Here is a 21,784-nt window from a genome sequence, read left to right on the forward strand (position 1 = left end):
AACGTTGGATTACTCCAGAACTTGTAAATAGCCATGTTTTTTAAAATTTTTAATAGTTTTATTGTTATTGTAAAAGTGAGGTACAGAAGGTTACAGTTATATAAGTCAAGAATACATTTCTTTTTGGACAAAGTCACCCCTTCCCTTGCTCTCTCCCAGTTGTTCCCTCCCATTCCCATCCATAAGTTGTACAGTTCATTTTCAATATGGTATCCAGTGAGTACCACTGTTGCATTTGTTCTCCCTTTGTCCCTCTATTTCTGTTCCTCCACTTTCATTCCCAAAGACATATAAATGAATAAACAGAACAAAAAAAATAAGAAAATAAATATAGAAGAAAGAAAAAAAGGGAAAAAAAAACTCTTGTTTTCATTTCCTGGAGTTCATTTTGGTAAGTAGTATTATTTTCATGATCAGATGCTCATAGGCATTATGCTTTTCTATTCCTCTCCCAAGAGAATCCTGCTTTGGTCTCACTGTGTTTGAATGCCTAGAGACCTGTATAATTTATTATGCTCTGGTATTGTACATCTAGCTTCCACATATGAGAGAAAGAACACAAGTGCTGTGAAAGACCAACTTTTATACAACATATCTCTCTTTAAACAAATATGTGGCATGTAAACAACAGGAAAAAGGACTCTGATTGAGGCCTGAAAATATTAACATGCAAACTAAATTTAGTCTTGAAACTCAAACAATCTCAATTTGAAAAACATGCAGATTATAGAGCGTGCCAGCAGGAGGAGCTCTAACATCAGCTAAAATGGCTAAATGTCAAAATTACAATGTAATCAATAATTTTCTGGGAACCTCTTTAATCTTTCTGGATTCCTCCTCCCCCCCCCCCCCCAAATCATCCTATACAAAAAAAAAAAAATCATCTAATGGTTAAAAAACTTTTTCTACACTACATTTTAAGAAGTCTTCCTTAAAGGAACCTTTAAACATCAAAACAAATCAGTAGACTTTAGTAAGTGATTTGTTTAATAAACTTTAACTTTTTTGGTTTTTTGCCAGCATCAGAGTTTGAACTCAGACCCTTGTAATTGCTTAGCTGACACTCTACTACTTGCGCCATATCTCCAGCCCAGAATCTCCCAGACACTTCTGCATAGTCTTTGAACCATCAAGTACTTTCAGTCGGTAGATCACATGATATTTTTTTCTTTTGCTTTTTTTTTGTTTTGTTTTTTAAATTGTGAAAATACCATACACAGAGGGGTTACAATTACATAGGCAAGATAATGAGTACATTTCTTATCAAGCATTGTTGCCTCCTCCTTTGTTTCCCCTTCCCATCCCTTCCCATACCACCCCCACCCCCTCACCCGATCCTCCCCCCCACAACCATGTTATGTTTTCGACATAACAACTTGTACATCTCATTGTTGCAACGGGTCCACCTGTATTCTTATTTAAACTATTTGCTTTTTCCCTTCCCCTCCACAAATTATACCAATTTTCATGCAATTGTTTCTAACATATTTATAAGATGATTTCTTTGTTGCTTTGTATGTCCCTTCCCCACATATTTCTTGATCCACACCTCTACTTGTCCTTTTTTGCCCAATCTTGCCTTTCCATGGAATGCTAACCTCATACTTGTCCCATTTGCTTAATCCAGAAACCTGAATGCCTAGGACTCTTCTCTCATTCCCTCAACACCAGCAAGTCTGGTAGGATCCTTGGATATATTTACAAGCATGATGAATTCTTTCCGTCTCTATTTCTGCCACCTTACCCTTTAAGAGTTTACAAGCCCCAGAAGTACTCACACTATTCAAAGCCCACACCAAATTACTAAACATTAAGATGAAGTCACACCTTACAATGGACGTGCCTATTTTCTGGGGTTGTTTAACTTTTGAAAAGATTTTACTAACAGAAAACAGATAGCTGTGCATAACTCTAACTTGTGACTTCTTAGCACTCACTCATTACAGATAGGAATTATTGCACAGTAAGAAAAGCTGATGGGGCTGGGAAGGTGGCTCAGTGGTAGAGTGCTTGCCTTTCATGTATGAGGCCCTGATTCAATTTCTCAGCACCACATAAGCAGAAAAGGCCAGAAGTGGTGCTGTAGCTCAAGTGGTAGAGACAGCACCCAGGCCCACAGTTCAGACCCCATGACCGACAAAAAAAAAAGAAAGAAAGAAAAGCTGACTTAGGTTTGGCTTCAAATATAGTGATGTTGAAATGTGAATGAGTATCAAAATCATAAGTTACAAACTGAAGATGACAAAATGGGCATACTTTAACATATCAATTTCAGGTTGCACCTGAGAGGCTTGCAGGCTCAGGTATGAGCCCAGACTGTGAAAGAAAACGTCTAACTGATCCAGTGCTAGCTGAGGTAAACCAACCATCACTCTCACTTGGACTATTCCTATTGGCCAGCTTTCCTTTCTCAGCTGCCTTTCTAATTGATCTTTTGCACTAAAATTATTTTTTCAACAAAAAAAATCACAATGATCATATGTGAACACACATATTGCACAGTAGCTTCCTACAACCCAAACCATTCTTCACAACCTACCTCGCCCATCACTCTTCTCAAACCTGCCTTCTCCCTCACTTTACAACCTTCAGCCCATCCTGCGTAGCTTACTATCCCACTTTTCTCTCATCTCACCTTCAATTCTCAACTGTGCTTTTTCCTCAGGTAGGCCTTCCTTGCTAGATGATCCTTTCTAAGCAGTGTGCCTCCTCTATATTGTTGACTCAAAGAAAATGACTGCCTCCCCACTCTCAAAGACTTTTTTGATTGTTATATCTTTTAAATGACTGATTTGCTTCCTGGTGTTCTAATCTCAGAGGAATCTCACTGTTTTAAATAGCTGTTCTAGGCTGCTTTTAAATTTTCACATTTGGTCTTTTAGATACCACATTCATTCGTTCTTTCTGTAATCACAAATGAATTTAATTTCCCAAACTTTAAAATATATCCAAATTATTCTAGTTTAACTTATAAAAACTGAACAGATAAAAAGGCAACATTATACATGTTAACAACAACTGAAAAAGAATAATTATGAAGAATGAAGTACATAAAACTCTGTACCAGGTTACAGACTCTGTACTTATGGGATTAAAAAAAAAAGAGAGAGGGGCTGGGAAGGTGGCTCAGTGGTAGAGCACTTGCCTTGCATGCATGAGGCCCTGGGTTTGATTCCTCAGCACCACATAAGCAAAAAGAAAAAAGCCGGAAGTGGTGCTGTGGCTCAAGTGGTAGAGTGCTAGCCTTGAGCTGAAGAGCTGAGACACAGGGCCCAGGCCCAGAGTTCAGGCCCCATGACTGGACCCCTCCCCCCCCTCCAAAAAAAGGAGAATATAAATCCTAACCAGAGTTCACTGGTGTCTAATCATGTCTTGGCATGAAAAGCCTCTTATTTTTTTACAATAACAATAATCCTTTTGATGACTTGCCCATCTGATGAATTACAGTGTCCAGAACACAAAGAGAAAAATAATGGATTACTGTGCCATGTTTGTTGCTTTTCTTTGTTAAAAAAAAAATCATTGTTTTCAGATACAGACTCCTAAAACCCTCTGTAGTAACTGCTCAAACAAGATGGTAGGTTTCCTTGAGTGCAGTTCATATACCCCAAGGAAAATGCATTGGTTTTGTGCTCTTTTAAGCTCTGAAACTTGTAATGTAAGAGTTATAGAATGCACAGTTTAAAACAAAGGCTGAAAACATTATTCCAGAAAGAGCAATGATTTCTTTCAGGGCATTAAACAACAGTGACTGCCTTTATTCAGCCCTTGTATAAATTCTCTGTGCCAAGAAGCAAGGCTTGAAAAATATTCACATGGGTTGGCACATTTTTCAGATTTGGAAAATTATTCAGTTGTTGATGGACATTAATAATTCACCAAATTTAAGTGACAAGATCTGTAAATGTGGACATTTAAAGCACAATTATGATCTCTTTTCTGTAGTTTACACGGATTCATAAAACTACATGAAAAATTCTCTAATCAAGATTTAATCATTATATATATCAAAATGTCCACCAACAAATCCAGAATATCTGTGTGTCCATTTAAATAAGTCAAAATTTCTTTCTAGCAAAAGCAGATCAAGACAATAGGTGTCAACCCTTCACTAATGAGAGAGCTTTTATACCTCCTAGTAGATATCTGGTTGTCTTACCTAATTATTTAAAATGTTAAGTTGTCCAAGTTCATATTTAAGAAATATATCAGATAATAACCAAAAGATGTTTTTTATTTATGAAGTAACATAAACATTTGAAATTTAACATCATTACTACATATAGCCAAAAATGCTAGCATTCTTCTCATAGAAAATTAACCATCATATAAAAATAAACATGAAATCTTTCATAAGGCATTCTAAAAGAAATTTCACCTTAGCTTCTTTATAGGAAGGCTATTATGAATCCTAAATTCATCAGATAAGATGAAGAAAAGCAACACCAATTAATTTCCATGAATACTTTGGATAAAACTACAAATATGCAGCTGATTAGAATTTCACTAGAAAAAAGTTCACATTTACAGATATCTCCTCTTAACAAATGAACACATTGTATTTCCTTTGTTTTTGTTAAGATATTAAATTACAATATTAATTCCTTGAAGCTGGGAATGACTTCTCTTATTATTCAATGTTTGGTGAGTATTAGACAGAAGCCTCAAAATCTGACAGGATTTATGGCTCATATTCCCAAATGCAAAAGTGTTCTTGAACAAGCTTAAGATAAACTACATAAGATAAACTACATAAATCTATCACTATTAACTATAATCAATAAAAAGCATGTTCATATTCAACATGCCAGGAACAAGAACTCCTGAACAATATTTGTGTGTCTTGACAACAGAAAGAAATGTATGTTCAGAGTAACAGCTTCAAAACACGACAACATTATTTCATTCTGAGTACAGATTTGTGACATGGAAGAAAAAATGGGTAGCCCTATAGGACATTTCCCAGTCTTATTAAATAGATTATCATTTTCTGACCAAACTGACTATAGAAAGATGAATGGAATCCAAAATTATGGTAAACATATTTACCTCCATCTAAACTCCTGGAGACTCTTTTACTAGAGGTGCGGTCAAAGTGTGGTGCAGGTCTGTCTATGAGGGTGCTTGCTTGACGAGTCTGTGCTTGTGTGCGGCCGCTGTAGCGGAATTTAGATCCCAAGGTCAGGAACTTAGCCTTTGGTGGCTGCTCTGGAGACACAAGTCTAGCAGAGAAAAGAAAAGAGAGCAAAACTAGGACTTTATTTTTCTAATGAAAAAGAATATTTATAAACTATTCTATATCCGTAGTTTTATGATAGTGACAAATAGGTATTTGTGCATCCCAGAATGTTTTTCTCAACCTGAGCAAAAGAGCAGCTGTTCTCTATGTGTATCAGGGTTATTTATTTGTATTGGCTTAAATCATTTATACAAACACATATGTCTGAATTCTTGCTTCTAGCTAAAAATCAAGTAAAAATCCATTACCGTTAGCAATTCTTAATATTTATGCCTCTCTCTGCTGGGGAAAAAAAAAAAAAAACACCTTAACTCAAGAATCTGTTCTATCAACTGATTCTTTCCCACAAAGAAGAGAACTTAAGCAAGGAGATCTTTAGAGATAACTAATCAGTTTCTTGCCAGCATAATTCTACTGTGTAAGCTCTGGGTTCACAATGAATGAATTCAAACTTCCTTCATGTCAAATTCTTCCAGATTTATACAAAAACATGTTTGTGCTAAACAAGCCAGTCTTTCTGGATAAAGCTTAAACTATCTTGCTTTCATAATTTGATCAAGAATCAATAAAATGTCTTCAGAAAAAGATCATCTCTGAGTTGTTAAATAATTTGTTAAATTTTAACTGACAATTCAAGAATGTGGAAAACTCTAACACTTTTACTATCATTTTCCAAGGAAGTGACACTCACTGGACACTATATTGAAAATGAACTATACAATTTGTAGGGGACAAAGGTCAGGAGGGAAAAAAATTAGGAGAAAATGAGGGAAGAGGTGACACACTGTCAAAAAAAAAGAACTGTACTCATTATCTGACTTATATAACTGTAAACCCCTCTGTATATCACCTTTACTATATATATATATATATATATATATATATATTTTTTTTTTTTTTTTTTTTTTTTTTTTTGTCCGTCATGGGGCTTGAATGCTGGGCTAGGTGCTGTCCATCAGCTCTTCAGCTCAAGACTAGCACTCTACCACTTGAGCCACAGTACTACTTCCTGTTTTCTGGTGACTTATTGGAGATAAGAGTCTCAGGAGCTTTCCTTCCTGGGCTGGCTTTAAATCTCAGCCTCGGAGTAGCTAGGATTACAGGGGTGAGCCACCAGAGCCCAGCAAAATTACAATGTTTAAAGTCATTTGTTGTATCAAGAATTTCTAGATCCTATTTTAGAAATATGCTTAGTCAACAAACAGCAGATTCTAGTCATGGTGAAGCTACATGTAGTAAATATGAGAGGCAGTCCTCAACCAACTCAGGAGTCAAAAAGTATTCAAAAAGGGTAACACTGACCAGGATGCACTGAATTCAGAAACTGTTTTGTTGTATGGGAAATCTTTTGCACAATTATTTAAATTTTAAAAACATATTCACCCAGATAAGCAGTATGCTAAAATTAAACTGATTTAAAAAAAGAAACTGAAATAAAAAAGCAGAAGTATTTCATATAACTTCTGTTTTCTGTGAGGAGATTTTTAAAGGAAATAGAGATCGTATTACCAATTAAGTATAGTCTCAAATTATACTTGGATAAAGGTACATACTCCCAAATTAAGATGCCAGATAGTATAAGGATCCTTATATAGATCATATCAGGATCCTTAGTGACATTTCACATTCTCTTTTCTCTAACACTTGAGGAACAAGACACAGAGGTTAAAAGTTAACTTATTCATGATCCTCAAATGTCATGAGTAACACAGGCAGAATGAGAAATGTATTTGTCTTTCACTATCTCCTTATGGAGTGAACACTGCCATTTCCTTGCCTATTAATGTAGGCATCTAAGCATGCCTTATAAGAAAGAAGCAATTAAAACGAAACATCTCTGGGAAGCTCATCCATAGAGCATTTGAGGAATACTCATTTGCTTTGAAAAGCAGGTTAGCCAAATCACATTCATCTTTGCTATCTGTTCATGAAGTATACTCTGTAGTTAAATGATCACTAGAGGAAAAAAGATAAATGTTTACTTCAGAGGAGAAATTCCAAACAAAAAAAAATTCCAAAACAAAATTTAAAAGCAGAAATAGGATGGCTGTTCTTTTGGAATTATGAAAAATAATTAATCAATATTTATATAAAGGATTGTATCTTTCTGAAGCTGTAATATTCTCCTTTTACAAAATGAATTTTAAAGAGTTCTCCTGCTTTAGAAAACAATCTTAAAGAAAATCAAGAAAACTTCCATTACTGTTTTCCAAACTAGAATTCTAATTATAGGCTTATTTGATGTCATTTCTTTTGGATCTGTACTAGGGTCTATGCATACTGTGTGGTTAATAAACAAAAAGGAAGACCTTGTTGTCTAATGTTACTTTAACTGTATGAGTACACCTGAACTAAAATATCAGGAGAGTCTATAAAACATGTCCACATACCCTCCTCCAGAATTTTCTTTGGGACAGAGCAAGAGAGAGGATTTCATTACATTGCTTAGGCTGGTCTCACATGCATAAATGCTCAAGTGACCCTCCCAAATAGCTAAAACTAAAATCACACACCACATACTCTAATACTCAGTGTTTTGTTTCCCTCTATCATATAGTCTCAGTGCTGTGCTCTCTTATGTCAGCAATTTAGAGGAGAAAAGTTGAGCCACCAGCCCTATAATTTCTGCCATATCACACGAACTTCTAGTTTTAATTTAATAAAGCATGAAGCAAGTAATAATGTAGTCATTTTGTAAAATAAAATTGCTGATTTTTGTTGTTTCCCCCACAACTCTGAAGGTAATTTCTCATTTATATCAGCTGGAATATGCAAGAAAAAATTCATATATCCATATATTTCTTGGCTTTTGTTGACAAAGGTAATGATTATGTAATTTGGTAGCCATTTAAGCTCATATAAGAATGATTACCCACTAAATGCTGTTTATGGGAAATATAAACTGAAGGAAAATATTTTCAAGCCAACTATATAGACCATGCAAAAAAAGGGAAGTCATAAAGTAGATATATTTTTGTTCTATTTACTTCAAATTGGGATAGTCTCTTATCTAACTGACACTTAAGAGCACAAATACAAAGTAATAGTTTATAGATTATTTTCCATGACAATCAGAGGGTGCAAGTTAAATAGAAATAAATATCCAGGAGATATCAAAAAGGACTAAATAAACATTAGCTTTCTCTAAAAGAATTTTTTTGTGCTTTAAGTCAGAAGTAATATAAATAAAATGTTTTAAGGAAATGCTGGCCAAGCCATAAAATATTACATTAAACTATTACATTGTCACATCAAGAACCCTTCATTATTTCCTTATTGAATCACTTTTACTTTCACATCCGTCTTGCAATGAAGACCCTATAGTCCTAAGAGTAACATCAAAACCACTACAAGGCTGTTGATCATTTCACTTTTGATAAGACAAAACCTATGAAGAGAGTACTAACTTTTTCAGATATTAAAGGCCTTGAGCAAGATAATCTAAGTAATGATGTATCAAAAAGGAATTTAACTTTCACATATACTGCTACTTAAGTAGTTATGTTAACATTTCAATTTTATATAATCCTACCATAATACATTATGTATCATTGTTGGCTATGGAAAATAAAGACCATTTTAAGAGAAACTTACATATAAATTACTAAATTGGGGGCTGGGAATGTGGCTTAGTGGTAGAGTGCTTGCCTAGCATGCATGGAGCCCTGGGTTCCATTCCTCAGTACCACATAAACAGTAAAAGCCAGAAGTGGTGCTGTGGCTCAAGAGGTAGAACGCTAGCCTTGAGCACAGAGAGGGTCTAGGACAGTGCTCAGGCCCTGAGTTCAAGCTCCAGGACTAGCAAAAAAAAAAAATTACTAAAGTGAATCATAACTAGTGCATAGGTTCCCCATAGCTTTCTATGATACAGCTGATAACATTAATACCTAAAATTTCTGTGGCTCTATACAGCCAAATTTAAGTCACAGTTTAATATACACCTAGAAAAACCTCATGTTTCTCTCTTGTTCACTACCTAAAAAAGCAGGTGGAAAAGACATACTCACTGCAATAATAACTGGGCAGTACAGCACTGCAGGCACTCTGAAGTAGGTTTTAAGAGTGTCATATTACCTGGGTTTGAATTTCTTCTCCATTGGTTACAATCTACCATGTTTCTTAACTTCTTCATTCTTCTATTTCCATATGAAAAGTGTAGATAATAGCAATCTTCTCATTAAATTATATTATAAAGAAAAATTAAAAGAAATCCCTGTACATCTCTTTGAATGATGGCAGCCTCCAGCAAATGACCAAGCAAAGAAATAGCTTCATTATTATATTCTTGTTCCACTAATATAAAGCTAGATGATTGATTATCAGTGAATACAAAGATCTGTTTGTTTTTTAATAGGTACAATCTTCAAGCCTGGTAAAATTTTCTAAAGAAGTCATTTGTACCTTTTGTGAAAAACTGAAACAAAGGCATCCACTGATCTAACTTCATTCTGTAGAGACACGTTTTGCTTTCCCTACTGTTTTATATAGCTTTAGAATCATTACATGTCATATAAAGTTTATCAAAAACATTGATACCTACTACCACAAAAGTTGACAGGAACAAACTGGAGTCTGTGGTTATTAGTAAAAAGCATGTAGGGCCCAATGTAGCACATCTCAGAAACTGCCTAGAAGCGTAAAAAGACAGATGGCACAGAAAGGCCTATGGGCATATGAGTTCCAAGCCAGGTTCCGACCTCTGCTTGAGTGCCTGGTTGTTATTCTCCTTCACAGGCACCTACTTTCAGGTAGCAGCTTCCTTCACTGGGGTAATAGACAAATGAGATCATACAGTATAAAGTAATAAATCCTCAGAGGAGCAGACAGGGTGAGTAACTTAATGATAATTACACAGCTAATATGTGGTAAGCATTAGAACCAGTCCAAAACAGAAGTCTTAAAAATAAGCTTGATATAAAGTTCTTCGACTACAGTGACATAAAATGAAAGAAATGATGGTAATCAAACTATTGTTGAAAAATATACTCTAAGAAAAGTATGAAAGAAGAAAAGACAGAAACAAAAGGTGACTAGCTTAGAGCTCAATGGAGATGATCTCGGCATTGAAAAAAAAAAAAAAAAGCAGCCAGGTGCCAGTGATTCACACCTGTAATCTGAGCTACTAAGGAGGCTGAGATCTGAGGATCGCAGTTCAAAGCCAACTGGGGGCAGGAAAATCCATGAGACTCATTTTCAATTCACCACCAGAAAACCGGAAGTGGCACTGTGGCTCAAGTGGTAGAGCACTTGCCTTGAGCTGAAGAACTCAGGGATAGTGCCCAGGCCGAGTTCAAGCCCCACAACTGATTAAAAAAAAAAAGAAGAAGCAAAACACAGAAAGCAAAGGCATCTACTAGAAAATACACAATTTGTCAAGCAGGGTCCTTTTGAGTGGCACAAAATGAAGAATTAAGAAAAAAAAGTATCCTTTCCTTAAGACAGGGAAATGAGTAAAGAGAAGGATGGCAAGGGAAGTGATACTAAATTAAACACAAAAAGGGAAGAGAAGGTCATCAACAGTAGACTACTCTTGACTCGCAGCTTGTCTTTACAATACGTTACACGATGGAAGAGCACTTGAGGAGAGGAAGTAGACGGGGGATTCAAAAAGAGGGCAAAGGAAGTGAAAAGACTGCTTGCTTGCCTACATGCATTAAGGATCTTGCTAATGCTAGAAAGTATTTCTCTGGAATTTCACTGATGCGCAGAGTTGTTCTATGCTTCTGTTATAAAGAAGAAGTATCACTATGGAGTACTGATTAAAGTAGCACTTGACAGCAGAGTATGTAAGGCCTGAGGTCAGAACATAGGAGTAATACAGAATCAAAAGACTGGAAAAGTTGGTGTTCAAAGAGGGTAGAGACTTGAGGAGGTTCAAACACTTTTATAAAGCTGCCTGCTCTCTCTCCTTTTTCCTCGTTGGACCTGTGGAAGCAAGATGGGTCACCAGCAGCTCTACTGGAGTCACCCCCGAAAATTCGGCCAGGGATCTCGCTCTTGCCGCGTGTGCTCTAATCGCCACGGTCTGATCCGGAAGTACGGGCTCAACATGTGCCGGCAGTGTTTCCGCCAGTATGCGAAGGACATCGGCTTCATTAAGTTGGACTAAGTGAATGGACTATCCAAGACTTCACACCCAATGAAAGACCATATTTGTACATAAAATAAAAATTCAGGAAGCCTTTAAAAAAAAATAAATAAAGCTGCCTAACAAGATCACAAGTCTCAAATTGGTTTGAGAAAGAAACTGAGTCAAGAGGAATTAAGAATAGTTATAGCTAAGATGAATGATGGTAGCAGGTATGGAAACTGCAGAAACTGATTATAGCTCAGTCTCAACAACAGAACACTTGGAGTGGACTACAAGTTACAGATAAGATATGGAACCAAGGAGTACCAAGAACCCTAAGGCAAGGAGTTAAGGCATCTACCATACTGGCCTCTATCACCTCTTAATTCACAGATGGAACCAAGAGCAATTCCAAGATTCCATGTTACCTGTAGAAAGTATGATGCTCCACACACACTTTCCATAGCCTTTTCGCTGCCCGATGGTTTGGTAGTTTGAATCCAATGGTGCTCTCAAATTGTTCCAGCTGGAATAAATCATAAAATAATCAGCATATATCCTTAAGCACTGATTAGAAGTTATTGATAAACATGCACTCATTTGTTTATGGAAGAAGTAATTATACAGGAAAGTAAGTGTTAGTGTAATCTAGTCAGACAAAACCAATTTTTCCAGCAGGGCGCCAGTGGCTCATACCTATAATCCTAGCTACTCAGGAGGCTGAAATCTGAGGATCGTGGTTCAAAGCCAGCCCGGGCAGGAAAGTCCGTGAGACTCTCATCTCCAATAAACCATTAGAAAACCGGAAGTGGAGCTGTGGCTCAAGCGGTAGAGTGCTTGCCTTGAGCTGAAGAGCACAGGGACAGTGCCCAAGCCCAGAGTTCAAACCCCACGGAAAAAAAAACAAACCAATTTTTCCATAGGTTTAATATGAAAGTATTACCTATTCATATAGAGACTATTCTTCACTTCCCACCAAAATGGATTACATCATCTTTCTATTGTTTACCATCACTTAGCAGAATTATCATCAAGAATCCCACATTCCATGTCATAAAATGCACAATACTTGTGAAAAAAAGTGAAAAGTGAAGAGTGAAAAAAGAATTCATTAAACTCTCCTGCCAGTAAAGGAGAATACTGACAAATGATTAAGTATGCCAAGGACATTTCTTACCTCTGCAGGTCTAACTTTAATGTAGAAGTTACTGCGCTTATAGGAAATTTTCAGGATTTTCGGCCAAGCAAAACGATTGATTCTCAGTCTGTCTTTGTAAATGAGGAGGCCATTAGCACAAACGCCCAGCTTGATGTCCACACCTTCTGAGTCCTGTCAGGCAAAGCACATTTGGCCACAATTAGAACTGGGAGGTCACACAGATTAGAGAGCCCCACAAACAATGGTTAAGAGTGCATTAACATGCTTGTATTTAAATTTTAGTGACAGTATAACGTTAATGCCAATAACAGAAGACATATACATCCTAATATATTCGTCTTCAAGAATAGAGTTGGATTTGCCAAAATTCTGCAACATGACTACAGGAAAAACTATTCCTAAAAAGGCATGATTCATAGGTTTTCAAACTCTGTTGAGAGCCAACAAAGAAAGAAAGCAATTAGATTTAGATTTCTTGAAGAGATAAAAAATTAAATGTTTTTCTGGAGACTACTTCACTACTCAGAGGTAGTCTTTTGGCCTTCCCTAAGGTACATTCAGACATTTTACCTTAAGGAAATATATCTTAAGATCAATTATGTTATCTGACAGCTACTAAAATTATCCCTACATTTTATACCATACCAATTCATCACAGAAAATTTATCTTCTTTGCTGATAGTACTAAAATTTCTGAATTCTTTCAAGCAATTTTTCAGTCACTTAAGTGCTGACATCTAGTTCTCACTAAGCATTCTGTTGGCTGGCATATTTCAAAGGATTGTAGACCATTTTTTAAGTTACTAAGTTTTTTCTCCAGAACCTTAACTTAAAATATATGACAAGCTAGAACAATCACAAGTCTGAAAGATTTTTTTACACCAAAGAAATTTACACAAAAGCATGAAAAACTATCTCCTCTTATTTCAGATAATGCTGAAGACTTAAAATACACAATATTCAAAATACAAAAATAAATGTTTATCTTTGAACAGAGAGGATATCTCTTTCATAATAAGTGAAATTGAAAAATAAAATTTGGAGGTATTCACATTTTCAGAATTCATCAACATGAAACAATTTCTTAGAAAAAGATTAAGACAAGTACCATATTTAGTCTAAGTCCTAATTCAATTTTTATAGACTGGGTCTTAATTTGACTGACCTATTAGTAAGAATGATTTCATACAAATTATGTTAGTTTTTTAAAACAGCAGTACAAAACCAGGCAATTGATAGCAATTTCTTTCTTTGCTGTAATATTTGAATAACTCATATACAAGTACACAAAATTACCTTAGACCAACTTGAGCAGGTTAAAAAAAGAAGAAATCTATCCTATCGAACTTTAGTACTCATGTCCTGGCAGCTCCAGATCTCTCTAGGAACAGCAGGGAAAGCTAGAATGAATCATGCATAGGTGCCTAAGAAACTTGGCATTAGAATGGAAAGAATGTGTTTGCCAAAAACATCTCTGCACATGGCCAGAAAGGGATGACAAGAGATGGCCCAAGACACCAAGTTCTCACTGCAAGTGAGAACAGAAACCTCATTTGAAACACTGAACAAAGCCACCCATCGCCTGAAACAATCTTTACACAGAACAAGGAACTTGTTTTGCCTGACTTAAAAATGAACATCAGGCCGGGCGCTGGTGGCTCACGCCTGTAATCCTAGCTACTCGGGAGGCTGAGAACTGAGGGTCATGGTTCAAAGCCAGCCCATTCGGGAAAGTCCATGAGACTCTTATCTCTAATTAACCACCAGAAAACCGGAAGTGGTGCTGTGGCTCAAGTGGTAGAATGCTAGCATTGAGCTGAAGAGCTGAGGGACAGTGCCCAGGCCCAGAGTTCAAGCCCCATGACCGACCAAAAAAAAAAAAAAATCAATCATAAAGTAAACTGGTTTATTTTTGGTTGTTCCACATAAGTGCTTTAGAGTTATCAGCATTTGTGGTAACAGAAATTACAGATAAAAGGTATTTAAGAGAAAAAAAAAAAAAGCATCCCTTAATCTCGCCTGAGTTCAAATAGTCAGGGAAATGACCTCATGCTCCTTCCCTCAGCCTTCTTTTTCACCATCCTTCAAGGAAGCTGCCCAGTAAGGATGCCAACACACCCACTGCTTCCCAGTGGTTTTCTTGATGAAAGCACAAAACTAGCTGGGCAAGATGGGACATATTTATAATCCCAGTATTTGGGAGGCAGAGGAGTAAGAATCAAATTATCGAAGGCCAGCCTGGACTACAAAGCAAAAATTGATCTGAAAAAAATAAACATTCAAACACACAGACACAAAAATAAAACAAACTACATAAAGTTATTTTAAATTGCTATACATATTCTGTTTTATAAGCCACAAATATCTTTCTTATCAAATAACTTTAACATGATAAATAGAATGTTCTGCTATTAACTTCACAGTAAGAACTGACATCTTATAATGGACCTTCAATTTTTTTTTGTTTTCTTGTAAACCAGAAAACAGTAACAAAATATAACTATAAAACTTTGTACTATAAGATGTACAAGAAGCTATGTCAAAAAATAAACTTTAGGGCTGGGAAGGTGGCTCAGTGGTAGAGCGCTTGCCTTGCTTGCATGAGGCCCTGGATTCGATTCCTCAGCACCACATAAGCAAAAAGAAAAAAGCCGGAAGTGGCGCTGTGGCTCAAGTAGTAGAGCGCTACCCTTGAGCTGAAGAGCTGAGGGACAGCGCCCAGGCCCAGAGTTCAGGCCCCACGATTGGACCTCCCCCCCAAAAAAAAGAAAAAAAGAGAAAAACAAACTAACAAAGAAAGAAAAACAAACTTTACAATTTAGGCAGGGGGAGGGGGGTGAGAAGGGGAGTGGGAGGGGCTGTAGCTGAGGAAGTAGAGGAAGCCAACAATGCTGGATAAGAAATGTACTCATTACCTTGCTCATGTAACTGTAACCCCTCTGTACAGTATTTTCACAATAAAAAAACTTAATTAAAAAAAACACATAACTGTAGTACTGACATCTAAAAATTAGTTCCTAACTAATGACTCACAAAAGTAGAGAGAGGAAAGAACAAGGTCTTGGGGTATAACTCAAGTGGTAGAGTACATCCTTAGCAAGTTTTAGGCCCCAAATCCAAACCTCAGCACCCCTACCTCCCTGAAAAATTACACACAGCAATATTAACAGGTCTTAAAGAAGCAGAGACAGGCTGGATGTGGAGTCTCTGTTTACAGATCTATTGCTCTCCTTACTGTTTGCCTTGTGGCTACATCCTTCCTGTTTGCCTTGTGTGCTTACATCATAGAAAATGAGCTGAAAAATACTCAAGGTTAGGAAGATCAACTGGACCTTCTAGTAGGATTAATCAGATTGAGGTTATCCTTTTCACTGTTTTAGGTAGTTATAAAACATATTCAAATGTTAAACAAGATGGTATGTCAAAGTATTTTCAAAGATTAAAGTTGTATTATAATCTAGGTAAGATGTCACTGGTGTGTCTACATACAGACTAGTTTCTGACCTTGGAATAAAAATATGCAAGTAAAATTGCAAGTTAAAAAGAAATCTAACAAAAATAATAACTTGTAATATGGCCTTATTTTATAGAGGCATCATCATCAACTCAGTTTTTTGTTGCTCTTTTTTTTTTAGGAAAGCAAGAGCTGGGCACAGTGACTATATCTGTAATCCTAGCTACTTGGAAGGCTAAAATAGGGAGGATCACCATCAGAGGCCAGACTAGGCAAAAGGTCCACAATATCTCCTGACCAATAAAAAGCTGGCCATGGTAGCAATATGAGAAGTAAATAGGAGGATCATGATCCATGCCAAATAAACACAAGAACTTTTTCTGAAATAACAAAAGACAAAGGGGTAAAATAAATTGACAGAGTGTTTTATAAAAACCTACAAAAGGGTAATAATTTTAAAAGACTAGGAAAGGAAGAAAAAAGAGAGAGGAACAAATGGTCCCTCCCTACATCTAACATCATAATAATAATTGTTACTGAAGAAATATTACAGAGATCATCAAGCCAAGGCAAACGGCTTGTTTCTCAAGGTAAAATAAGCTACTGAAACTGGAGCCTTCTTGAAATGTCACTCAATATATTGGAATGATGCTAGTTTCCATTACACTGACAATACCTTGGCATGATGTAGGTCAACACCATACATGGAAAGCCTCTTTGCATTTTCTAAGAACTGAGAATCAGCTTGTGCTGGAGATAAGCCCCTGAAAATGAATAAACAAACAAAAAACAGAATTATCTTATGGGTAGATGCAAAGCAAATATACTCAGAATGGAAGGAGGGTCATGTGGGCTCTTACATTGGAATACACACAGTAACAAGGTTAAGTATGCAGAAGAGCAGACAATAGGCAAGAACATTCAACTTTCCAACTCAAGATCTTTTCATCTTAACCTGTCCATTGCAAGGAGGCAGACCTCAACCATTATCCTTATCTGAAAATGTTCCTTTGTCTTATTTCCACTAGAGTACAGCATAGAAGAAAGTTAACTGAGAATTTAAAAAGTGATTGAAGCTTCTAGAAAAAAATTAAAAAGTGAGTTCAAGTTTCTAGATAAAATCTATGTAAGGAATTTCAGTACCTAACATTTCAAATTAAAATTATATAGTAACAGTACAAAGTAAAATTTAAATGAATAATAATAAAATACTACAATTAATAATAAAATATTACCATTTTTAATTTAAGTCAATGTATTTGGTCCATTTAACAACTGAATTTCTGAAAGTTCCTGTCAAATCATTTGCCATATTTTAGAATACTAGTTTTGCAATTTTGTGGCTAATTATATAACCTTGTATTAAACATCAATTTTTGTAGATATAAAAATAATGGAAGTGTACATAGTACTAAAGTAATCTGAGTAATCATTATTAAACCAAAGGTTCAGCTTCTATAGATAGAACCACTTAAACATTTCAGTTATTATTCCTATATCCATGACTACCTACATTTCCAGTTCAAATCTATATGCCTTATCATCTTCCTGGCTTTTTAATCAAATACAATAATAAAACCAAAAGATGGAAAAAATATGAAGCAAATTCCAAATAGGTAAGTAGGTGTGTGTGTTTACTGTGTATGTGTTTATGGATGGCACTGGGGATATAAGAACATATCATATAGAAAATTTTTTTCAAAATATGAAGGCATTTGGTTTCAAGAATACAGCTTCTTATATTACAGACATAAAAGAATTGAAAGGGTACATATAAAGGGCTGTGTGAGTCTTGATCAGTACTAAGTGAGGCACCAAAAAGAAAAACTGCATGATCCCTCAAACTGCCACATCATCAATCAAGTGTTCCAATCATTTAACTGTGCGATGCCGGCCTCTCCAGCAATCAAGTCAGCACACCTGTGGGTTTTATGTAGCTCAGCCACTTTCTCTTCCAACTCCTTAGTCTGATTGGAGGCAAACTGGAAATCACTGAGGTCAATACTGCCATGCTCTTCTGAGTCATAGTCTCCAAGTTCAGCCTGCAGTGTGTAGGATCCCAAAAGAGCATGAGTCACAAAGGAACAAGGCAGGCGGCCAGAGGCAATGTCCTGCCGAAGCTGAAGGCACAAGAAGTATCTGTGAGAAGCAGAGAAAGAAAAAGGTTGATGAGAACAATTAGTATCCTAGCATTCATAATTCCTTAAATTCTAACATTGCTTTGAAAACAAATATACCTTCTTGACATACTTTTTATCTATAGCCATACAGTCTTCTCTAGTAAGAAAGCTCATCTTTCTCCTTGGATTTGTGGCTTACTTATAATTGAAACTAAGTCCAGAACGCCAACTGAATCAATAGAAATTCTGAACTGCTATTCTGGCAATATTTAAGTCTACAGCTGATACTACAGCATAAAATACATGGTATGGTACCAGGGAATCAATACCTGATAGTTATAATAACAATATCTATTTCTCAGTCCATGATCGAGTGTACTATTATACCTATCATAAATGAATGGCTGCTTCCCACTAAATTAACATGCAAAATAATGAGATTTGTGTTGTATGGGAGTTGGTTTTTTCAGCCCCACCACCAAATTATTTTTTTGATATTTTAAAATCTGATTCTAATATCAAATATCACCATTTGCTAAGGTCTCCACCAACCTCCCTAAAATAAAATGGCAGCATCCTGATTTTTAAGATGTTTTATAGAATCTATTATGCCTCCTGGCAACAGGACATCTTCTTCCTGTGGAGATATTTGCATAGCCTGGATTTTGAGGGCTCCCTGTCTTCCTTGATCACTACCAATGGAATCAAGTGGCCTCTGATGCAAGCCTCATTGCTTGTGACTCAGAGAAATTCCACCACAGCATTACAGTTCAATTCAGTTCTATTCTATTTTACTACTAAGTCTATCAGCAGACTCTTTTTATCATCTCATAGTTTCACAGTAACCAAAGTACATGCCATAGTACTGAGAAGAACTCAGGTTTTTTTGAGAAAATAAAAATCTTCTCACTGGTACCACAATCTGGGTATTTCTCAAGCTCTGTATTGCTTCCTTGACCTCTAGGAACAATGTGAACCCAATTACACTTACGTTAGAAAAGTAAATTTTAAACTGTAATTCCAGGGTATCCTTCAAATTCCTTGATGAACAATAATGCTAGTTCTCCAAGTCTTATGGCACTTTGAAACTTTGAAATGCTTTCTTTCTATTGTTTCTTTTTATATTGTTTATATTTTATACTTTATATTGTTTTCATATTATTGTCTCTACATCTCACATTGGTCCTTTCCTGTTTCAAACCCTTACTCAAATCCTAAAAAACTTCGAACAAAAACTGACAAGCACATTCTCAATTTCCCAGCTCCATTCTTCAGACACCAGTGGCCTGCCTCTTCAAAAGCTTGCCCCATCTTCTAAATGTTCACTCAAGTCACAGCGGAAATCTCAGTCACTGAGGCTGCCAGTCCCAAGTATAGTCAGATGACTGGTCTCCTTATACCACTGAGGCCTTTAAGTAATCATAACAACCTCTAATTCCTGGTACCACAGCAAGAGCCTGCTCAAGCCCTATTTATGGATGCAAAATAGTAGTTGTCACCATAGGATTAACAATCCTATTACCCCTCCAATAAGTAACTAACAGGAAGAATGCGAGTACAGAAAGGGCATTGGGCCACAAATCCCCATTCCATGCACAGTTCACACATTCCCTCAATGAAGGTATCTTCCACACTCCAACCTGTCGAGAGTTTATAAGCAGCTCTCTGTGCTGTTACAAAGGCTTCTGTTTACTATGTAATAGCTAAAGCTAATTCAATCAGAGGAGAATTAGTATATTAGTAGCAATTAACTTAAAGTACCATGGCACATTCCTATTCAGCAACAAGTGGCAAAGGAAGAAAAAACACAGGCATCTTATTTTTCCAACCCTGGAAAGAAATTTCCTTCAGTCTTAACTCACATTGATATTATACACTTCTTAAATTGACTATATAACTTGGTGTATCGAAGTACCAAAGGCACAGGAACTAGAGACAAGCAGAGTCTTTCACTGAGACTCCCTTGTTTCCTAAAAGTACGTACTCAACAGTCTTCCTTGGACATATGAATAACTTCTAAATACAGAAGTGCCATTTACACTTTTAACAAAGCTTTCAAGAAGTCCTATCACTTCCTCAGTCTACTAGAGTTAAAAGATCGAGGAACTTGATGATTCACAGTGCTCTCTGATTACCACTCAAAAGATACAGCTACTCAGGATCAGAAAAAGCTCTCTTGCTCCTAAACTGAATCCTCTATTTGCAGTTTCAACACATGATCTTATAGCCCACATGATTTCAGAGGAAATAAAAATAAAACAGCTACTCAACTTCCATGAGAAAGTCTACCCAGTTAGTTTTATGAGTTATTGTTTTATTGTTCTTTGAGATAGAACAGTAAATTAAAGGGAAAAATACTACTAAGTAATAGACATTTAAATTTCATTTCACTTATTTACCTAATATGAGGTTAAATATAAATATTTATCAATTGTATATACAAGGCCAGTATACAACACACGTTATATAATAAAAGCCATCTTAGCATTAGAATCTCAAACACTAAATACCAGTGCCTTTTGAAGGTACAGCAAAGTTGCCAGCAGTTTCATCTTTTTTTTTAATTACTCAAAAATAAAAAGAGAAACTAAAGAAAAGTAAAATATTTGAAATTAGCAATACTTAATACTATTGGGGAGAACCTCATTTCTAAAGAAACTTATTTAAAAATCGCTTTGATTTCCAATCTTGACATTACCCAGAGAAATAAAAGAATAATAAAAAACATTAATTTCAAAATATAAATTTAAGATACTTACCTGGTGATATCTTCAGTAAGTTGAGAAGGATCAGGAGGATAAAATTTCACGTTAAAAGTGAACAGCCAGGGAAGATCTATAATTATGAAACATCATGGTTATTTACAAAACAATGGTTTATTTATCCAAACAACTAATTATATTGATTTAACAACCACTTATCCCACTGTAAACCAGTTTGAGTTTTCTTAGAGGACATGATTATTACAATAAAACAAAACTGAAACAAAAAATTAGTAACCACTATTAAATAAGAGTAAGAGATGGGGCATGATGGTGCACACTTATATCCTCTGTACCCAGGACTTTGATCTCAGCCTGGGCTACACAGTAACATCTATCGCAATAAATAAGTGAATAATAGTATCACTTTTGAAAAAAATAAATACTTAGTGGTATATGTCAATGAGTGTTTTGCTTAATAATGTATTATACACAAAAAGTTAATATATCTTCCAGGTAATATTTGTATTTAAGATTTGCTTTGCCCAAACAATTTCCAGTATTCTTCACTCATTTAAAAAAAATTAGAGTCAGACATGGTGATACATGACTGTTATCTCTGCATTTAGAAGAAAAAAAGGATCTCAAGTTCAAGATTTAGTGTATCTAGCAAAATTCTGTCTCAACAAATCAGAAGCTGGGGATACTTCAGTGATACAGAGATATAGTACTTACCTAGCATGTATAAGGCCCTGGGTTTAATTCTCAGCATGACCAAAAATACATTAAAAAATAAAATTTGGAGGAGTCCTATATTGTTGCAAGAAGGGAAATAATGACCAAGTGATCACAATAATTATTCAGGTATTACAAGGATCCCAAGGAAAGGAATATTTGGTAAAACTTCAAAATATTTAAAGAAAAAACAAAATCATTTCCCATGATTTATAGAATACAAATTGGTATACAACATACACTTTGCCAGCAACATTGAATATGTCAAGCAACCTATGCTAATACTGTTATTTATATACTAACTC

At 35.8% G+C, this 21,784-nt stretch overlaps 2 protein-coding genes across 15 annotated transcripts in view; one reads left to right on the forward strand and one right to left on the reverse strand.

The window, feature by feature from the left end:
* Positions 1–21,784, reverse strand: part of Epb41l2 (erythrocyte membrane protein band 4.1 like 2) — a 174,494-nt gene that overhangs the window by 31,890 nt on the left and 120,820 nt on the right. For all 14 annotated transcript variants that reach the window (XM_042673739.1, XM_042673812.1, XM_042673796.1 and 11 more), the window contains exons 6-11: positions 20,802–20,877; positions 17,843–18,061; positions 16,599–16,686; positions 12,487–12,639; positions 11,738–11,835; positions 5,050–5,222 (exon numbers count right to left, since the gene is read on the reverse strand). In XM_042673739.1, the coding sequence (XP_042529673.1) occupies positions 5,050–5,222; positions 11,738–11,835; positions 12,487–12,639; positions 16,599–16,686; positions 17,843–18,061; positions 20,802–20,877 (807 nt within the window). The remainder of the gene's footprint in view (positions 1–5,049; positions 5,223–11,737; positions 11,836–12,486; positions 12,640–16,598; positions 16,687–17,842; positions 18,062–20,801; positions 20,878–21,784) is intronic.
* Positions 11,133–11,423, forward strand: LOC122103294 (40S ribosomal protein S29). Its single transcript, XM_042673836.1, has one exon. The coding sequence runs from the start codon at positions 11,178–11,180 to the stop codon at positions 11,346–11,348; it is 171 nt and encodes a 56-aa protein (XP_042529770.1). The 5' UTR covers positions 11,133–11,177; the 3' UTR covers positions 11,349–11,423.

The sequence above is a fragment of the Dipodomys spectabilis genome, unplaced genomic scaffold (genome assembly GCF_019054845.1).
Source record: "Dipodomys spectabilis isolate Male_0828 unplaced genomic scaffold, ASM1905484v1 ptg000001l, whole genome shotgun sequence".
NCBI classification, from domain to species: domain Eukaryota; kingdom Metazoa; phylum Chordata; class Mammalia; order Rodentia; family Heteromyidae; genus Dipodomys; species Dipodomys spectabilis.